Here is a 21,695-nt window from a genome sequence, read left to right on the forward strand (position 1 = left end):
TTTCCTATGAGGGGATTTTAATGTGAAATTCTAAACATAAAATTCATGGATTCAACTTTTTCCAGAAAAAGTGGAGAATACAAAACCACAGTCACCTTGCTGAGCACACAGTAGACAGCTTTAAATAAAAGAGGCCAGGAAACGGGTGTGACTTAAAACAGAAGAGATGGAAATACCACCTGAACAGCTGATCTTTTTTCGTTATTCAAAATGTAAACTGTAGAGGGAGAAGGGAAAATTATTCTTCCAAAGAGCAAATATCCTCACCCAGCCCTTTCCCAGGAACTTTTCTCTAACTCAATCCCTAATCTCTAATCTGCTGTCCTGCCAGTGTCCATCTCTTGTCCTCAAGAAAGCCGTATTTCGATTTTTCCATCACTGCTGGTTAAATGCTGACTCAGTACTGATGGTGTTCATTCCTGTTCTCTATGATAGCAAGGAAATTGCCCAGAACCTCCTGTCCCTGTTTCATCTCATCTACGTGAGAAAATACCCACCTCCTGAAACAGAACAAATGTGGTCTGACAGCTTTAGGTAGGAGTTCTATGAATAAGGAGTATTTGAGTCATTTTGTAACTACGTATGTTTTTTCACAATCACTGTCACTTTAATATAGCAGACTTACCTGTTTTGTTAAAGGCAAATTTAAGATAGCTTAAGGTAGTTCTCAGAATTGGGCTGTTGCTTTTCTCTCTGTTATACGACTCTATCCTCAAAAATGCTGACATGACTAATAGTAGTAGCAATGTTTGCTCAAGTAGAGTCATTTGGGGTCTGAATGAGGTGGGAGATGCCAGAAATTTTGTATTAAAATTCTGTTTTTCTAAATATGACAATGTGTATTTATCATACATGTTAATGGGTTTTGAATAATTGTCATGGCTCTTAGCTTTGTTAGGAGTTATTTTACACTTATAGCCCTATGCTTAATATTACTTCTAGAAGCAAAGATTCTGTTCTAGAAAGAATTGCAGTAAAGTAAGCTATGTGTTTTGAGTCTGAGGCACTGTGCCATGAGACCTCACCTCTTGATTTCCTGTGTATAGAAGACAAACTTCAATACCCATCTCAAAATCTGATTATAGCTCAAGCTCACAACACCTTCCTGTACAACGTTTTCTATCTAATTAGCACATGCTCCTTATGTATTAATTATAGTCCAGTCTGTTTGCAGATGAAAAAGAGCAGCCTCTTGTACTTTATCTGCTACTCATGGGAAATAATTCTGTTTCTCTGGAGTTAGTAGGTGTTAGCTTAGCAAAGAGCAGTGGGTCTTATATGTATTTATGATGATAATATTTTACTCCTCCATATCACTTCCTATTTAAGAATAAATAGGCATCACGTTAAATTGTTAGGGAGCTAAGTTTTCTTTTAGGAAGGAAACTAAGTCAGAGAAAGTTTTATGATTTGCTCATAGTTTAGCTGTTAGCACAGTAAGGTGTAAAGGACAGATACTTTAAATCCTAGACCTGCACTTCAGCCATAAAATGTATCTCTTTACTATTTAGAAGATATTACAATTACAAATTTGACAGAAGGAGAATGTTTTTTCTTGCCACAGAAATACATTGATAATTACTCAGGGTGAGTTATACTAACATGATCTATAGCTTAATTGACGTACTGTATTGTATGTATCCCTCAAACACACATATTCCGATGGTTATATTTCAGTCATTGAATTCTTTGTCGGCATGGGAAAAAAGATAGCTTTGTTGAAATTAAGTGCATTCAGTTTTTGAATGTTAAGTAGCACTATCCATTTGCATGTGTCTGTAGGAAATACAAGCAGTTTTGTGCTCCTGTCATGGTTTGGGCCCAGAAGGCAACTGAGCACTACACAACCCTTCACTCAGCCCTTCTCCCCCAGTGCTCAGAAGGAGAAAATGAAGGAAAAGGCTCAGGAATTGAGATGAAGACAGGGAGGGGTGTCTCATTCATTACAGTTACAGGCATAAGACAGACTCATTAGGGAAAGAAAATTTAATTAAATTAATTAAAAATTTAATTCAAAACACTAAGAACAACACCACGTAACAGACAGAGTGGGACAGTGAGAAGCATTACCACATCTTAAAAACATCTACCCCCACTCCTCCCTTCTTCCTGTGCTCAGTTTTATTCCCCATATCTCTGTCTCCTCCCCTCATTGGCACAGGGGGCAGGGAATGGGAGGTGCAGTCAGTTCACAGCTTCTTTCTGCTGGCAAGTGGGGGGAAGCACTCCTTTTCATTCTTCCCTGGTCCATGTGGCTCTCCTCTCATGGGAGACAGTCCTCCATGAACTTTCTCTGACATGAGTTCTTCCCATGGGCAGCAGCCATTCCTCTGCTGCTCTGGCATGGGTCACGCCCACATCTTGCAGTCCTCTCAGCACCGAATTATAACAGTGGGGGCTTTTTTTCTTCCTTCAGAGTCCTGGCCTCCTTTAAGCACAGCCATGTGCTCCGGTGTGAACTCCTCCACAGGGTGCAGGTGGGCATCTGCTCTACTGTGGTCCTCCATGGGTGGCAAGGGGGCAGCCCTGGCATCTCACCATGGGATACAGGGGGGCTCTCTGCTCCAGCACACCTCTATCCCTTCCTCCTCCTTTGTTCCTCTGACCGTGGTGTTTACGTATGTGTTCTTCTTGTAACTCCTCTTCACAAGTCCAAACCTCCTCCCAGGTTCACCATCTTAAATACGTTATTTCAGAGGCACAGTCACCATTGCTAATTGACTCAGCCTTGGCCAGAGGCAGGTGCAACTTGGAGCCAGGGGAGCTTTGAGAAGCTTCTCACAGGGGGCCACTACTGTAGCCCCCTCCCCTGCTACCAAAAACCCCACTACAGAAACCCAGCACAACTCCATAGACATAAATCCAAGGTCCTCTTAAAAAAACATCATCAGTGTTGCTAACATTTTAGTAAGGATCTTGCTAATAAGGGTTTAGATGTAGGTGACGACTTAGTGTTTTGTGCATAGCAGCATTCAGCCTTGACCTAGGAACTCAGAAATACTGCCTACAGACCTTCGGTTAAGTGTTTCATTTAGTTTTGAAGTTAGATGAAGTGAAGATAAACCCAAGATCTGCCCTTGTGTTTAGTTAGATAACAATATTTGCTTACTGTGGACAGTACTGAAACTGTCCAAAAGACCAAAAGAGTGTAAATAATTCCTACTGAATACTTTAAAGTTCTGTGCCCAAAAATAGCCATGATCTATAATGAATGGTAATGATCAACAGTACCAATGTAGGTTCTTTTGTCCATGGAAGCACTTCCACTTACTGTCTTGTTTTTTCTCCTCTGTCTCTTCCTAGATGCAGCAATTGTTCCATGAAAACTATGAACACAACCGCAAGGGTTACATTCAAGATCTTCACAACAGCAAGATTCACACAGCTATAACACTTCATCCAAACAAAAGACCAGCCTACCAATACAGGCTGCACAATTACATACTGAGTCGCAAAATTTCTGAACTGCGCTATCGGACCATCCAGCTCCATAGAGAAAGTGCCCTGATGAGCAAGCTCAGTAACAGTGAAGTAAATAAGGAAGATCAGCAACTGGGAGTGATGCCATCTTTCAATCATTTACAGCCCCGTGAAAGGGATGAAGTCATCGAGTGGGAGTTCCTGACAGGAAAATTTCTTTTCTCCATGATGGAGAACCAGCCACCCCGTCAGAGCCTGAGCAGCGTCCTGCGGGCTGCGCTGGATGACACCGTGATGCAAGTCATGGAAATGATAAATGAGAACTCTAGATCTAGAGGAAGGCTCATTGATTTCAAAGAAATACAGTATGGCTACCGCAGGGTGGATCCTCTGCATGGAGTGGAGTACATCCTGGATTTACTGCTTTTGTACAAAAGGCACAAAGGAAGAAAAGTTACGGTTCCAGTGAGACGTCACGCTTACCTTCAACAATTGTTTAGCAAACCTTTCTTCAAAGAAGCAGAGGAGCTGGATATAAGAAGTCTGTTGGAGAATACCCACACTGATGCTCAATCTTTCTCTTTTGTTTCAAATACTTTAAAGATTTTTTCCTCTTCGTTCCAAGGCACCAAAGACATTGGGGGACGCAGTGACAAGAAAATACATATTCTTGTCCCTCTCACAGGAAGATTTGACATTTTCTCAAGATTTATGGATAACTTTGAGAAGACTTGTCTGATTCCCAGGCAGAATGTAAAGTTGGCAATAATTCTTTTCAGTTCTGAGTTGGGCCAAGATGCCAGCAAACACGTAGAACTGATGAAAGAATACAGCATTAAGTATCCTAAGGCAGATATGGCCCTGATTCCGATGGCAGGAAAGTTTTCTAGAGGTTTAGGTCTTGAAATGGCCTCATCTCGATTTGACAATGGCACTTTGCTGCTGTTCTGTGATGTTGATCTGGTATTCACATCAGACTTCCTCCAGCGGTGCAGAGATAACACTATTCAGGGAGAACAGGTTTACTACCCTATCATCTTTAGCCAGTATGATCCAAAAATAATATATGGAGGCAACCCTCCAGCTAACAGTAGTTTTGTTTTCACAAAAAGAACTGGCTTTTGGAGAGAATATGGATTTGGAATTACCTGTATTTACAAAAGTGATCTACTTACTGCTGGTGGATTTGATACCTCAATTCAAGGCTGGGGACTTGAGGATGTAGATCTCTTTACTAAAGTGATAACATCTGGCTTGAAGGCTTTCAGAAGTCAAGAAGTAGGAGTCGTCCATATTTTTCATCCAGTTCAGTGTGACCCCAGTTTAGATCCAAAACAATATAAAATGTGCTTAGGGTCCAAAGCAAGTACATTTGCCTCTACCATGCAGCTCGCTGAACTCTGGCTACAGAAACATTTGGGCATCAGGTACAATCGAACTCTCTCCTGACATCTCAGCCTATTTGGCCTTGTTAGAGGAGTTTACCTCATTATTGTTATTATTATTTGATTTTGCTGTCATAGTTTTAAACTCCCTCCGCGTTGTCTTCCAAAGACTGTTGACCTCAAATGGAATGAGTCTGCTGTTCACTGATGTTTCTTATACCTACTGAACTGGTAAGGTGAATTCCTTCATATTGTGTTTATTTGAAATTCAGTCAAGTCATGGCAATTATATGATCCCATGGAGCACATCCATCACAAGAGACTGCATCAGAAGAATGTTCTCTTTCGGCTCTGGGATGCAGTATCATCTTTGTTGAATTTCTCAGATTTGATGTGATACAAATACTTACTGGTGAAGGTACCACAAAAGTGCTTTATGCTTCTTCTGGGGATGGAACTCTATAAGATAAACTTGAGTTTTATAATTTATATGAGAACTTATATGTATAAACGCTACTTTTCTTCATCTTTAGAATTTTTAAAGTAAATGAATAACTATGATTGTACCTTTATTTTTAAAAAAAAAAAAAAAAAAAAAAAGAAAAGCTGAGGAGCTACTTGCAAATACAACTGGTACTGGCTACCAAGGTCCTTAAAGGTCTTATTATAACTAACTCTTCACTCCTGTTCACTCTAAGTGTAAATGAACTTTATTTTCACGAGGAACAGGATTTAATCCAATGCTCATGTATGCTTTAGAAGATTCGTGAACCAACGTCCTTCATTTGCAAGGCAAGAAGAAACTATGACTTAACATGGTCATTTATGATAAAGTGCAGGCATACAGTATTCTTTTTTTGAAACACATAGTGTAAGTTGTGTAAGTTGCTGTTTCTCTTTTTAGAATGAGATTCTAATACATTATTTTATTTTACATTCCTTTCATAAAGCTGCACTTGATACAGAGTGTTAGAAGTTAAAGCTGTATCTTTTTTTTGTTTTTACATTTTCGATGAATATTGGTACTTAGTAGCTATTTGTTGTTAAAATAATTATAGAATAATTATTTAAGTTTCAAAATTTACTATTGCTGGTCAAAGTTCCTTGCCATATTTATATTAGTGGAGGTTATAAGACTGAGTTAAGATTTATCTCTGGACAGCCTAAAGTTGTCATATCGTGGATTCATGGAGTAAAGTATTTAAAATCATACCAACATAAGAAATAATAAAATAAATTTCTGTACTTTAGAGAAATGTTTATATAGGGATATATATGTGCATGTGTGTGTGCGTATATCCCTATATATAGCTATATATAGAGAGAGAATAATTTCAAAATATGTTCCTCTTTTCCGTTCAGGCAACGATTTGTTACAATCATTGTTATTTTTGCCACATGCTTGGAACGTTTCATGTTATACTGTGGTAGGAGCTCAAAGGCATCCAAGAAATCATCAGTAACCTCAGTACCCTTGATTTCAAACTATATTTCAAATAGAGCTGGACAAGAGAAAGTAAGCAGTTATTTAAGTTTGCAAGTTTTTCAGCTGTAACTGACTCCTGTGTTTCCTTTCAAAAAACAGCTAAGAGATTGGAATTCATTGACACATCTATTTGTATGAAGATATCCTGATAAATTTCCTAAGGCAGTGGAGAGTGTGTAGGTCAGTTAATGTATTTTATCTGCAGTTCTCTGTTCCGGATGTACCATGCAAGGAAAAAGGCATCCCTGAAAAGAAGTGAGTAAAGTCATAATTAATGGGCTGGCCATAGCTTTTTTATGCTTTGAAAAAGGCCATCCCCGTTGCCTTGAGTAAGATAGTAATTGTGGCAGATGAGAATGGATAGAAGGTAACTCACACCCTCCCCAAGAAGAGCTCCTGGCTTGCTATTTTCCTGGAGGCTCTTGCCTTCCTAGCCCGGTATTGTTAGCTCAAATGTCTGGAGACAGTAAAATTTAGTATTAATTATTAAGTAAGTCTTGGAAACTGTTCTTTAAATTGGGTGCAAAGGTCATGCTTTGTTCAACAAGAGAGCCAAGAGCAAGGAACATAGGATTTATTTGATTAGTCTCTACTAACTGATGCATCTCAGATACCAGAAACTGAATGCCTGTTGATAAATGTTTGTGATAATTTCATAAACATGGAAAAAAGAATTATTTACAAAGACATCTAAGGAAATCATTGTGTGCTGAAACGTATTCCAGTGCTTATTTCAATTACTTAACTTAGTGGCCAGGAAGTATTTGCTCAGCTCGAAGTAAAATAGTAGATTAGAACAAGAAATGGAACCAATCATTCAGTGGGGATAAAGATGTATACAGAGGGCTTGCAGGATCAGGTCCTACATGATACAAGCAAAATGCTAGTATTTACCAGTACAAATATTTATTTAGTGTCTGACTGATTCATTTGTTTATATGATGAATTACTTTGTTAAAAACCTGATTATAAATGTTTATTATGAAATACTGCATTGTCTTTTGAAATAACTATCCTGAGATAACTTGAGAACTTGTGTTAGTTTGTTTAAGGAATAATATGCCTTCTAAGGAGATCATATTAAAAGAAAGAAAAGCACAAAAGTGTTGGAGTAATGTTATGGATGTATAGATTAAGATGGGAATGTCTGTGCTTTTGTCTAGTCTGAATCATAATCTTAATTGTAAAACGAAATTTCTATGTGTATGATGACCCTTTGTAAATGCGTAACTAACGAATTCATGACATAACGACCAATTTTTCCCAAAACCTCCTTACCCTGGGAACGGGTTCCCTGGTTTCATTCTGGGAAGTGTGTTGCAAACTGCTCACACTCTGGCTTTTCAGACACTGCCTTTTTTTAAAAGAAATCTCAGCAATCCACACACAGAAACCTCAGAAATCCCCACACTACCCCCCATCCTGACATGTTTTCCCATTCACAGTGTGTAATTTAACAGAACATTTGCATCTTCTGGATGAAAGAAAAACATCAGGTTGGGCTTCCTAAGACTTGCTGAGTATACTCTGCATCAGGGTGCCAGTTCTCAAGCTGGCGAAAGGTAGAGGGTCAGGGGGAGATGTGAGGCTCAGCCATGGAAGTTGGCACCTTCTGCCCACCTCACCTCCTTGCTGCCACCGGCGCTGCCAAATGCCTCTCCATGGAGCTGGCAAACAGGCAGCGCCCGCCAGCGCAGAAGAGTTGCGCTTGCTGCCACCAGCTGTTTTTGGGAAGCAAAAGGGCCTTGGGAGGAGTGAAAGGACGATGCCGAGCTGATGTTTCATTGGGTTGGGGTGGCGGGGTATCTTGTGCAGATCCTGTGTCTCCCTGTCTCTGGGTGGAAGAGGAGTCTGGTCCCACAGCGCTTCCCTGTTTTCTCTCAAGGGATGTTGTGAGCAAAACCGTCAGTCCTTCCACTCAGTGGGGCTAGTGGGCCTGGACCACGTACTTGGAGTCCCACCATATCATGGGACATGAGGGGGAAAAAGTCCAAATGGTCTTCCCAAAAAGCAGTACAGAGAGGCACCTTCTGCAGTCACCAAAGACTAGAAAGATGTGACCAAAAGTGCCTTTTGGAGCCTTTGTACCAGTGTGTGCTTAACAGTGCCTCAAGACTCTTGCAAAAATTGTCATGCTGTTAAAATGGCTCATAGGAGTGTACTGCGGATCCTGAGGAACTGTGAAGGCTTCCAAGGACCATGAGTTAACAACTGCTTTCTTTAAACAGAGCAAATAAGCAATTTAAATTCTTTTGGTTTCTTAAGAAGTCATTCTAATATTAAGGCTAGTTTGCCACACAGCAGATTTTGCTCCAAAGAACAATGCTTGCTATAAGATAGAAACAAAATACATGTGCAGTCTACATCCGATTTTCCTGCAACTTGAAATTGGGTAAGATTTTTGGAAAAAATTATGGACTAAGAATGTTCGCTGACTGAACAGAAGTTTTGTGTTTCTGCTCTATTTTTAAAAGAGAATCAGATGAGAAGAAAACAAAAAATGCCTATAGTAGATACACACAAAAATCAGCCATGATGTGAGGGTAGTACTGATGATTATGGTCCTAAACTGTAGCACAATGAGATGTGCTTTCACAAAAGACTAACTATTTACAATAACTGAATATCACTGAAGGTTATACTCTGTCATAAGTCTGTAAGTAACATAAAGTTGAATCAGTCCATTTTTAATTCTTTCATTTCTTAGAATAATTTTCTTTACATTTTATTCTGTCAGCATTTATTCACTTGATTAATGAGCTGTCTTTTCATGACTCACTCTTTCCTTCCAATTTTTCTTTTCCTTGGGTCTTACCATTTGCAGTATATGTTATTACAGTATTTGAAACTCTTTGAGCTAGCATGATATTTCTGTTATGGTTTTATTTTGTCACTGCCATATAGAACTGCTGAACTAGAGTATTTTGCTGAATGAGTTTCCAGTCCTGCTTCAAATTGTTTCCTTTTGCCTGTCACTGTAAGTTAAAAGTGTTTTGAATATTAGTACTTCATCCCTTCTCTGGTCTCCTTTGTACTGGAATCCTACTGAGGCAAGTAAATGCAAAAACTTTCCAATCCTTCAGTCTAGGAAAATTAACAGAGTCTGTGGATTTTCTTATCTCTTTTGTTTGTTTGTTTGTGGGGTTTTTTGCCTTCAAATCTAGAATTCCAGAAGCATATTTATCAGTTCCATAATTTTCATAAAATAAATAATCATTATTAAGATGTAAGACAGCACATATATGGACTACAGGATACAAACTGTAATTTTACATCCTTATTTTCTAGGCACCTAATTATTCAACAGATGATTATAGGAACTTTGAAAATAAATTAAAAGCATCCTTGCTGATTTAGTGTTTATTTAGAATTAGTGGAAAGCTTAACCATGTAGGCAGAGGTCAAAGGATGTGCTATATACTGTAGCCTGCTGGGTTTTGTTTCTTCTGTAGTGCTGGTGGGAAGATCTCCTCAACTCTGCATAGGATGCGTGCAGTGTGGTAGTGTTCTTCACAAACCAGTCATGTCTAGCAATGGTTTTAAGTGACTGCAAAGCTATTGGCACAGCATTCAGCTTCATGCAGCAGTCAAGACTTACTGGATTTAGCTAAACATGTGAGAGACTGATTCTTCAATTCAGAGGGACTCTGGTGTGGCATGATCAGATGGTAGGTACATAGGTCAGACTTGCTGCCACAACTTCTGGGCACACCCTCTGAAGGCATCCCTTTAAAAAGGAGGCCCCAGCAATGCAGTGGGCTTTGTAAAAATATTCCTAAAAGATATTCCTAGCTAATGTAGGTGCCAAATACTTTTACTTAGACCAAGTAAATTGCCTTTAGGTGATTTCATTTAAAAAAAAAAAAAAAGATAGAAAGAATAAAACTAATGATGAAAAAAAAATGCTTGTGCTTGAGATCATGAACATTTTTATTATTGATTATTTGGGACCCTTGCTTAGGGTTATATGGAGCAATAAACCATGCTTATTTTACACATTTGTCCATATGCTGCTACTGAAGAAGAAGATATGAGCTGACTAAATGCGTTGAAGGTAGAACCATGAGTGACCAGAGAGAGAACTATTGAGCATAGTCCAACCTCAAAACCAAAAATCAGATCTGCTCCTAGGACAATTCTCCTAGCCAGCTGCCTTGGGCAGATGTAAGTAGTAGAAGCCTGAATTTGTACAAAGCATCATGGTATCCAAGGATGCTTCATGCTTCTAGCATGCAATTGCTGGGAGTAGGCACAAAGTCCAAACACAATACTACCACCAGTTGAAGAAAAAAACAAGGAATGCAGTTAAGTGAGGAATGCAGTAGAAAGTGTTTCATGGGTGACAGGATGGATAGGAATGATGTGAATCCAGGAAGGTGTGTGTGTCTTTATTATATTAAAAAAGTGGAAGACAAAAGTTGTTTTAAAGTAGAACCCAGCTTTCCTTTCTTCCTGAAAGCTTTTCACCTTGCTTTGCATTCCACTTGTACACGCAGTGACAAATGCTGAAACCATCTGGACCAATACCAAAACTATAGACGTTTCACGTCAGAACGGTTTGTTCTGACCAGCATGCCCAAGTTCACTGAAGTGATAGTTTAACTGGCAATTATGACTTTTTCCTGTTCTCTTTTTAGACTTGACACACTTTATTGTTATTTAACTGGGAGTGAGATCTTTGACAACTTTGCTCTATTTGTGCCTAAGATGCTCTAGTCTTTCCATTGTAACGTCATATATTGCACTATTATGTGGCACATCACTGTTTTAAATGAGAAAGAGTTTCTTTAAACAAAGGCTTCTGGACAGTTGTATATAGCTGCTGTATCCTTGCAGCCACAGCCACATGGTGGAAATAAAGTATGTTCACCTGTGTACTTTTATTTACTGTGTTGATGCAATGGTTTTGCTTGGCGAGAAATCTAGAATGAATATGAGTTTTGACTGAATATTTTCTGTTGACAAAGCTGATCAAATTTATTGAAATAGCTAGGACCAAGTGACGAGCCATACACCCAACATGTGCTGATACTGGAGGATATACAGAGACTATAGGTGCTTTTAACAAAACAAGTTACAGGAAGATGTCTCTGGTAAAAGTGAATGAGAAATGCTGTTTTCCACCCCTGAACTGCAGGTAGCAGAAGATTTGTATTGCTTCTAGAGTCATAACTTCTGCCATGACCAACAGGTGTTTAAGGGAAGGACACAAAGGCAGATCCCTGGATATTGCCCTCATGTACAAAAGAGACCAGAGAGATCAAGATTTAGCCTAGAACACCCTTAGAAGAGAGCCCAGAGAGAAGCATGGGACTGGGCAAAGAAGGAAGCATGAGAGAAACCAAAGAGAAGATTCCTTTTCTTCTTTTTCTTTATGTGTGACATGTTGCTGTACTCTGCAGGGAGCTACCAGGTCTGTCTGGATCCAGCTCGGCACCAAGTGGGGAAGCCCCTTCATTAAACTTTGTGGGAAGAAAGCATAAACGTGGTATATGTGACCAGAGCAGATACTGGTGGGCGATGAGAAAGAGAGTGCATGGGAAATTATATAAGAACCCAATAAAATGGATTTTTTTTTTTGCTTGTGAAGTAGAAATTCAGTCTGTGGGTAAGCAATTTAACTAGCCTTGATATGTAAGGGTAAGAGCCAGTAATAGAGAGAAATAAGAGCACATAAATTTGAAAGGAAGGAGAAGATACAGACATAGTGCAGAAATTCGAGTACCTATATAAACCAAAATGTAATTAAAGTAAATGGGAAAAAGTAGCACAAGAAATAGAAGAAAAGAAACTGCAGGAAGAAAAGATGAAGAACTTAGACAGATTTAATAAAAAAACAACTGAAGGACTAGTGTAGTTGTAACCATTAAGCATGGGGCAGAGAATGCTTTGCAGTACTGTTTGAGAAACATGGGAAACATGTTACAGGAAACATTTCTGCAGCAGTGCACCCCGCTGCTTTACCTGGGTGTGGCTTAAGGAGAAAATGCCAAGCTAATATTAAAATATTGTTTACTTTTGCTTACTTTTTATCCAAGCCTAAAATACCTGCCTTTGTTTTCATGTTGGTTTGCCTCCACAGTGTGTGGTAAGTATCTATTTCAATGCTGTGTTACTGGGATTTTCTTTTTCTGACCAGAGTAAATAAGATGGGAGAGCTGTCTTTAGTACTAACAGTTGAAGCTTAGTGGTAGAGAAATGTCAATACCAATGCTATGGTAAATCTGAAAAAAAATCTGTTGGGTTTTTTTTTTATATTATAATCCTCTAATTGCAGAAATCTGGCACTCAGAGGGAGCTTCTGCAGTTTTTCCCATCTTCCTTTCCCTTCCTCTTCCACCTTCAGTTTCTGGCTTCTGCTGTACTTCGGTAGTAATGACAAACTTAGATGACTAAGGAAATCTATCTCCTTTTTAGTATCACCATAGCAAGGAGTTAAATTTTTGGCACAAGTGTGGTTATGAGCTTAGGCATTTAACCCAAAACTGTATATTCCAGGTAAAATTATTTTCCAACACCTTGGTAGTTTATTCATCCAGATATGATTAAGTTAGACACTGTAATGATGTCACTGCTGTGTAAAATTGCTGAACTACAGCACTTTGTGGAATTAGTTCCCAGCTCTGTTGCAAACCATTTCCATTTGCCTGTCACTTCTCTTTAAACTATCCTGAATTTTATTACCACTTCCCTCAGTCTCTTCTCCTGACACCTTGATTTCTTGCCAGAAACAGGAATACAAAACCTTTCCAGACTTTAAAATGCATCTGCAAAATTAGGGCTGAAGCATACAAAAGTTGCTGATTCAGCAGATGTTAAAGGGCTCAGTGACACAGAGAAGCGAACCCTTGAAAATGGAGAGACAAAATGTTGAAGAAGGAGGAAGTGCTTAGCTCCTGAGACATGTATCAGACTTTGTGAGGTCACATTTTTATAGTATTCTATTTCTTGCTAACACTCATGACAACTATGTTGCTTTATTACAGACTTAACTGCTAAGCTTTGTCTGACAGTAGTATTTGTGAAGTAAATTAAAATGTCAGGAATGATGTTTGGGAGAGAAACAAGAAGGAAAAATGCACCCGTACTTCTCTACTGCAGGTCTGGTTCTGTTAGTGCTCCCAGAGTGGTGGAGTCAGCAAGGTCTCTGGAGGGCAGTCTTCCTTCCATAGTGGAGTTGGGTTGCCTGAAGATGAATAAGCATCTTACTAAAAACGCTTATGCTTGTGTACTGCACGTTTTTTACAGAATCACACACAATCACAGAGTGGCTGAGATGGAAAGGGACCTCTGGAGATCATCTAGTCCAAACCCCTGCTCAAAGCAGAATCACCTAGCACAGATTGAACATGAGTGTGTCCGGTTGAGTTTTGAGTATCTCCACAGGTGGAGAAGCTACAGCCTTAAAGGGCAACCTGTGCCCATTTAACCAGACCCACTGGGCACTACCAAGAGGAGTCTGTTGCTGGGCACTACTGGAAAGAGGCTGGCTCCATCCTCTTTGCAACCTCCATTCAGGTATTTATATATATTAATAGGATCCCCCCCCAGGCTGCCTCTAGGCTAAGCAGTCCCAGCTCTCTCAGCTTTTCCTCACAGGAGAAGTGCTCCACTCCATCATCTTTGTGGCTCTTTATTGGACTCTCACCAGTAGCTCCATATCTCTCTTGTACTGGAAAGTCTAAAAGTGGACGCAGTACTGCAGGTACCGCAGGTACCAGCACCAGTGCTGAGGAAAGGGAAAGGATCACCTCTTGACCCGCTGCAACACTCTTCCTAATGCAGACTGGGATACCATTAGCCTTCTTTGTCACAAAGGCACAGTGCTGGCCTACGTTCAATTTTGTGTCCACCAGGACCTCCAGGGCCTTTTCTGCAGAGCTGGTTTCCAGCTGAGTGGCCCCCAACATACATTGGTGCCTGGGGTTGATCCTTTCCAGGGCAGGAATTTGCACTACTCCATGTTGAACTTCATGAGGGTCCCGTCAGCCCATTTCTCCAGCTTGTCAAGGTCCCCCTGGATGGCAGCATGACCCTCTTGTGTATCAGCCACTTCTACCAGTTTTGTGTCATCAGCACTCATTATGCTCTGCCCCATCACTGAGATCTTTAATGAAGATGTTGAACAGCGCTGGACCTAGTATAGACCGCTGAGGTACACCAGTAGTTACTGGTCTCCAACTAGACTTTGTGCCACTGATAATCACCCTCTGGGCCTGGCCATTTAGACAGTTTTAAACCCACTTCACTGTCTGCTTATCCAACCCACGTATCAACAGCTTGTCTATGAAGGCAAACTCCTGAAGGCAAATCTTAACAGTGAGATGTAGGCAAAGAAGTCATTGAGTAACTTGACCTTTTCATGTCTTTTGTCATGATGTCTCTTGCCCAATGCAGCAATGGACCTGCATTTTCCCTTCTATTTTCTGATGATAGACCTTTAGCAGCCCTTTTTGTTACCTTATGCTTCTTGCCAGGGTCAACTGGTGGCTTTGGCTTTCCTGACCCACAGCGGCATGCTGGGACAGTGTCTCCCTATTTCTTATGGGTTACTTGTCCCTGCTTTCACCTCCTGTATGCTTTATGTTTAGTTTTGTTCATCCATGCAGGCCTGTTTTTCAAAAATGGTATTTAGGCGGCCTTCCGGTAGAAACCACTGATTTCTCTCTGAGTTAGTAACCTGAATGTGTTTTCAGGTGTAATTTGTACTGCTAAAAACTCTGCTGGATTGCTAATTGAAAAACATCTGTAGAGTGAATATATAGGTGCAAAACAGTTACTACAAGCTTCTATCCAGGACCCACCTTGTTCTGCAGCAGTAGGTAGGATACTCAATGATACAAAGACGTCACAGGGAAAAGGCCTAGGGTTGACCAGGCAGAAGAGATATGAAGCATCTCAGGGAAGTTTTCTATTGATATTTCTAAGATAAACTGCAGTGCTGCTGTTATTAAGAAGGCAGTTACCTGCTGAGGACTGAACTGAGACAGTAAGTTGACCAACTTGACTACCATCATGGCCAGAGATATTTTTTTAAGTGCTATGATACTGTATTGAGAAACTAAGGCATTGCATATTTGGGATTTGAAAACCCAGGACTGTGAACCAACTACTGTTAAATGGTGATTTGTCCCTTTCATGTTCTTTTATAAAAGTTTGGCTTAATTTTTATTCATGCAAAACTAGTTCAAAGCACAAAAGAGTAATACTAGTATCCTGATTAAAAAAGAAAATGTACTAAGCTGAGTGTCACTGACACTTAAAGGAAATGTTCTTTATGTATTGCTATCTGTTAGCATTATGGAAACAAGAGAATCTGTGATTTGTCAGTTCTGGAGGTTTTTTAGGCAGTGACATTTCCTCCAATGAGGGGTAACAAATGGCTCCTTTGGTTACTGCCCTATATAATCTTTCTTTTTTGTCTAACTCTTGGTTGCTTAAACTTGCTAAATGTGTTGATCATTAATAGTGGCAACAAATATATGCCAAACTGGTCTCATCATAACAGATGAGACATCAAAACAGATTCATCCACAGACCAATAAAGGTAAAATCTCTTGAGAGCAGCAAGCAACCAATTAAATTATTGCTGGTGGCATTTAACAGTTAGGAGGAGGAAGAAATTACTCTTTTGTGACACTATTAAGAAATACCTCCAAGACTGGAGCATCTGTTAGAACTCAATATAGAAGTGCTCTAAGGTTTCTTCTAACTAAAAAGCAACTGAACCTTTAACAGCAAGCTGTACACTCCAGATTACTGTAGCAATTTCAGAATGTACAGAGCAATACCAGTAACACAGACTGTGTGTTCTACATGTCTCTGGAGTTAGAGGGTTTTTCCCTGTAAAGATACTCAGTGGCATATTCACACCATCTTTTTTGGCTAGTTCACTTATCTAATTTTGGCTTGAGTCACACCACATAAAGCTGTAACCTAACTTCCAAACAGTCTTTGAGAGCATGCCAACACTAAAAGGGGAGCATAAAGCTAATATGATTCCTGCCCAACATTCAGCATCAGAGAGTGTAGCACACAGTTTCTGCTACTTGACATGCAGCTCAAGTGATATCACAGTAGTCTTGAGTTTGCTCAGAAAATAAGAAGAATGGATGGGTCGAGAATGGCTTGACACTTGTAGACAGTGTCAAGAAAGCCACTCACCAAGATCACATTTGGACAGCACTCAAGGTCTGGTTCTCTATCTACCTTCTAATGAAATAAAACTTTGCTTAGGAAACAAGTCTTTCAACACTGCCAACAAAATACGTTTAGGTCTTCTACCTGTCTTATTCTTGCAAAATCTTTTCTTTATTTTCTTTCTTTATTCAAAAATATTTTTAAAAATTAACTCATGATTATTTAGCATTTTGCTGCCATCTTGTCTTCCAACAAAACTTGATGTGAACCAGTTTCCTGTCCTTTCTCACGCACATCGAATGGATGAGATTGGAGGGGGGTGGGGGGATGATACACAAGGTAGCTGAGCTACTTGCCTTTTCTAAAGGCTTCTTCAGTTCCTGAGAACCTGAAAAGAAGTCCTTCAGAGCAGGCTGTTTATCCTATTTTGATACAGAAGTGAGCTTCTGTATCAAAGAAGGACTGTATTAAAGTGAAGCGATTCAGAAAGTGCTTTTGCAGCCAGATAGGATTAATAAATCAGACTGATAAAACAGATTGCAGTAGGCCATATTCTACATAAACCATATTTTTGTGATGCAGTGTATAATTTTTTTTAATAAATTAACTTTTAGAAAGGATTTTTGAAATCTGTACCACTTTCATTCAGCCGTATGAGTGAATCATATGGCCTCTTCATTTGCCCTCACTTTGAGAGTAAGACAGAAGGAATTTCTGTTATTTCATAGGCTGTTCATAAATGAAGCCATCTTTACAGAAGGCTTTGATGGAGGATTTTAAATATTTTCTGCAGCGAGTTTTTTATTAAAATTGAATTCTGCAGGGAAGAGGAATAGAGTGAAGTAAGAATGTCGTTTGGATGATTAAACCTACACCAGACATAATTTGAAACTCCTAAATTGTCTCAGAAGATTTGCAGTGTCTTTGCTGTTGTAGTGAGTGTTAGATTGGCTTTTGGAAAAGTGGTGTAAAAAACATCTAGGAGAAAGCAGATAATGACAAATGCCAAGGGTTGGCATTACTGGACAAAATTATACTGGAAGCTGAAATAAGTTTAAAACCAATTTTCTTATGAGCTATATCACTCTTTATAAAGCTTCAGGTAAGGGGGCGTTGATTGCTGAGGTTACAAAAGGCTGCACCCAGCTTCAGGAAGAGGGGAGACATGTTGCTTGAACTGAACAGGTTTGGAAGCAGCAGAAATCCTGCAGCTGTTGGAAGAGAAGGGTTGTGAACTATCCACTCAGGTAAGTTTCATTACTGAGACTACATCCATACCTTAAAGATTTTAAAAAGGAGAAAGCACGATTGGCAGTGCAAGTGTCTGTAGAGTGAGAGAACAGGAATGATGGCTGTCAGCAGCCCACAGTTGGGCTGTGAGAGGTTGTTAGGGCCTATCTTCATTTTTTCCTGAATGGGATGGCGTTAGCAAAACCCTATGAAGACACTGATAAAGGATTGCTATGCTAGTCTCACACAGCTGGTGAGCACACACTGCAGCAACCGTACCCCTGCTCTAATTTATGCTAGGACAGGTTGGGTCACATGAGATTAACCAATAGTCGTTACTTGCACTGTTGATACCCCACAGGCAACTATGGTACTACATTTGCAAATAGGCAACTAGTGCTTTCAGGCCTGGAGGAAATACAGGATGTCTTGAAGGAGCACAGGGTGACAGAGAAATAACTGCTGTGGAGGTGTTGTGCCACCTCTTCCTTTACCTAGAGAAGAAAAGGATTATTTGATATGGCCAAATGTCACACAAAGAAAAGGTGGTCTAGCTTGCACATAAGGGGATGCAAGAAAAAAAGGAGAGTAGAAAAGATGCTGGAGGTGTTTTGAGATTAAATTCCCAGTGGCTGGAGAAACATAATGATAGGGTGCACATAGTGCCTACCTCTGTGAGGTCCATGCCCAGCCCCCCTGCAGGCTGTGGTTACTCTGGAAAATAGGTTGTTAACTTGTTCACACGAAAGGTGAGGATCCAAACATCACTGAAGCTAAGGAACTGTTTGACAAAGCCCATGCTGTCAGAGCTGAAATGGATCAGAGGACCTTGCTGGCAGAAGGTGGTGGAAAACTTCTCCAGTCACAGGAGTTGTTCTTGAACTAATGCCAAAGGAATCAAACGTGACTCATGTTGTCAACTAGTATATTTTTGATCATGGGAACAATTGGTTTGCAGCTCAAAGTTTAATCAAAGCAATGCAATTTGACAACCTGCTAAAACCTATGAGTTCAAGATGCCTTTCCCAGAAATAGGATGCCATTAAACATCATCATCACCATTGACCCTTTAGAAATCCTCCCAGTTTCAGCAGTATCAATTCAACTAACAGTAATGGTTTGTGGAAGGTAGCTGTCCAGCTTGAGTAAACTTTGACTGACTGACAACACATGCTCCATTTTGCATAATGCAGTTTCCTGAAGTTTTATTAAAGAGATTGTAACTCAGATGAAATGTACATTTTTGACAAGTGCAAATATATTTATTGTGTGAGGAAAAATTTGGCAATGTCCTTATTTTTTCCTTGACAAACTTAATAAATTCAGTGGAAGCCATGCTAGAACTCAAAGCTAGGATGAGAACCTTTAGAAACCCAGGCAAATCCAAAACAGAGTATGCAACATTTTTTTTTTTTCATTATGTACTTTGAGTAAATATAAGTTAGGAACTCAGCACCATGTCAGCCAACCATCTTCTGTATTCCCTAAAACAAATGCTGCTTTTCTGCACTTCTGGAGCTGAGTTCACCTCCATAAACACCATCTCTCTTTCATCATCAAGGTAAGATACCATTGCGGAAGTTTGTGGTTATGTTTTTAAACAAGCATCTTACATAGGTATCTGAAATGAATTCTGCTTGTCATAACTGACTAATACATCATTTTGCTCCCTTCCTCTCTTATATGACACATGGCTAGTAGGCCTCTGAGGTCTGTTCTACTTCTTGGCCTGTGCTTGTACTGTGTACAATAGGCCACCAAGTCTGTTTGTGGGCTTCAGTGTGCCTCAGTAACAAAAAAGCCTCATGTGATTTTTGCCTTATATCATATTTGTGCTTCATCCTTTAATAAAATTATATACTAATTTAGGGTCTTGTGAGGCCAGCTTTGCAGAGATAATGCTTTATCTATAATATGATAGCATACAATCTATTGCAAGGTATGGAAAAAATAATTGTAGAAATATGAACTTGAACATTACAGAAATTTCTGTTACAGTAACTTCCAATCTCTTCATGTATAAATGCTTCAGTAGGTAGAAATACTAAATAACAAAAAATGACTGAACAACTATACATACCTTTTCAAAGAAACACACGGTTTCTTATCCACACAATCTGCATTGAGATTAATGAGTTCTGCAGCTAAGTCCCCTTGTAACTCGTAGTTCAAATGAATGATTCTGGATTTAGAAGTTTATAGCTAGAGCATTCAGTGGCAAAAAATATATATTCCAGACAACTGTTCTGTGTCTCTGCTTACAGAGGCTTACCTCTACCAATGTGTATATGTTCCACTAAGTGCCCCTCTGTCAGGCTAAAGAGTGCAAATAATTTGGTCATATAAAATCTTCACACACTTTTGGTTTTGATGTTTCCCCCTGAAAAAGGGAGAGAAATAGTGCCAGTAAGAGGGTATTTGTCTTCATGGATCGGTAAAAAAGAACAGAAAACCCAAACCCACAGTCATCTTTAGATAGGGTCACCCTACCTTTTAATGTACTTGAAGTTATTCTCAGAACAATATTTGTGTTTGTAACTCTGTTCAGCATTTTGCTTTTGTCAGCTGGGAGTGAGTGAAGTGTATCACCCCCAGTCCATCCCTGTAAGTGTTATACAGCTAAAGACTATTCCTGCCAGTCCCATCCTTGTCTTGTCTCCCACACATTTTCCATGCTTTGTAAAGTGAAGAAACGACACAGATAGTGCAACATAGCACATCATCATTGTGTTGTAGTTCTGGGCACTGTAAGCAACCAGAAATTCTGATGGCCCTTCATTATGAAAACTGGTGGACTACAGTGTTCATCTTTATTTGCATGAACCAGTAACTTTCCTCCAGCTTTCTTATTGCTCTTGCAGTGGTGTTTGAAGCCAGTAAAAATGTAGTTGCATTTGACTGCTGGTTAATTTTAGGAGAACAAAGACATAAAATCCCTCACCATTTTAGCACTGAAGTTCATTGAGCAGTATCTGACTGCATAAAAATGAGGGAGCTCTTTTGTTGTCAGTCATGTTCATCTTTTTTTTTCAAAAATTCTCTGTCTCTGTCAAGAGATATGTATACTTTGGCCCTACTAAGAGACATTCAAGTATGGGAGGAGTATGTCTGAAAGCTAACCATACAGTATTGAGACTTGAATCAGGTACCTAGACCAGGTGAAGCAAAGCTAATCTCTATTGAAATCAGTGGTCTTCAACATTTATTTTAGGTTTGATTCTGACCCAGCTTACACTCTGGGCCTTTGGAGCATCTCCTAGCTCTGGAAAGACATACAAGCCCTTTCCCAGAACCCAGTGCAAACAAGATTTTTGCACCCAGTGGTTCCACTTCCTCCCCCACCTACCAGTGGGTGGGGTGAGCTATGGGGCAGTCTGAGAGGGTCCCTCCAGGGACCAGCTCAGGCTGTGATGTGTGCAGGGAGAAGAAACACCGAGTGCAGGGCTCCCCTTTCCTCTGGTCACCTTACCACCTCTGTGAACACAGCAGTTACAGCTGGAAACAGCACTGGTGCCCTCTGCTCTACCCTGCATGCCTTGATGCTTTATCAGTCTTCATTTCAGCATTCATTTAAAGCAGTCGGGAAGGCTATCCAAAAGTGGCTAGCAATGAAAATATGTAAGATTTTCTAATTCTATTATTTTTATATCCTTTCTTAGCTATTAGGGTTTTAGTTTAAGCCATGGCAGCTTCAGCTGAAGTCTTGATATGAAGGTGGGAATCTCAGTGTATGTTCTTCCATTTGATTTTACATTTTTATTCCACACATGTTCAGTATACTGTTTCTGTGACCACTCTGTAACTAGTCCTGAAATTATTTATGCTTGTGCGTTCATATGCTAGTCCTAAGTGATAATACTGTGTCATATTTTGCTCACAAAATGAAGAATTACCATACTGATTCAGGCAAGTAACACTTCCAGTACAGTCCTTGACTGACCTCCTTGAGGGGAGGCTTCAGAGCTCCTTGTAATAGGAACTAGGGAAAAAATAGAGACGTAATTGTCTCTTTAAAATTCAGAATGTCCTGACAA

The 21,695-nt window shown here is 39.7% G+C and overlaps 1 protein-coding gene across 1 annotated transcript in view; it reads left to right on the forward strand.

The window, feature by feature from the left end:
* CHSY3 (chondroitin sulfate synthase 3) overlaps positions 1–7,514 on the forward strand; it is a 157,780-nt gene extending 150,266 nt beyond the window's left edge. The window contains exon 3 of the mRNA XM_074855434.1: positions 3,304–7,514. Within this exon, the coding sequence (XP_074711535.1) occupies positions 3,304–4,869 (1,566 nt within the window). The 3' untranslated portion in view covers positions 4,870–7,514. The remainder of the gene's footprint in view (positions 1–3,303) is intronic.
* The last annotated feature ends 14,181 nt before the right edge of the window (positions 7,515–21,695 follow it).

Source organism: Strix uralensis, chromosome Z (assembly GCF_047716275.1).
Source record: "Strix uralensis isolate ZFMK-TIS-50842 chromosome Z, bStrUra1, whole genome shotgun sequence".
Lineage (NCBI taxonomy): Eukaryota > Metazoa > Chordata > Aves > Strigiformes > Strigidae > Strix > Strix uralensis.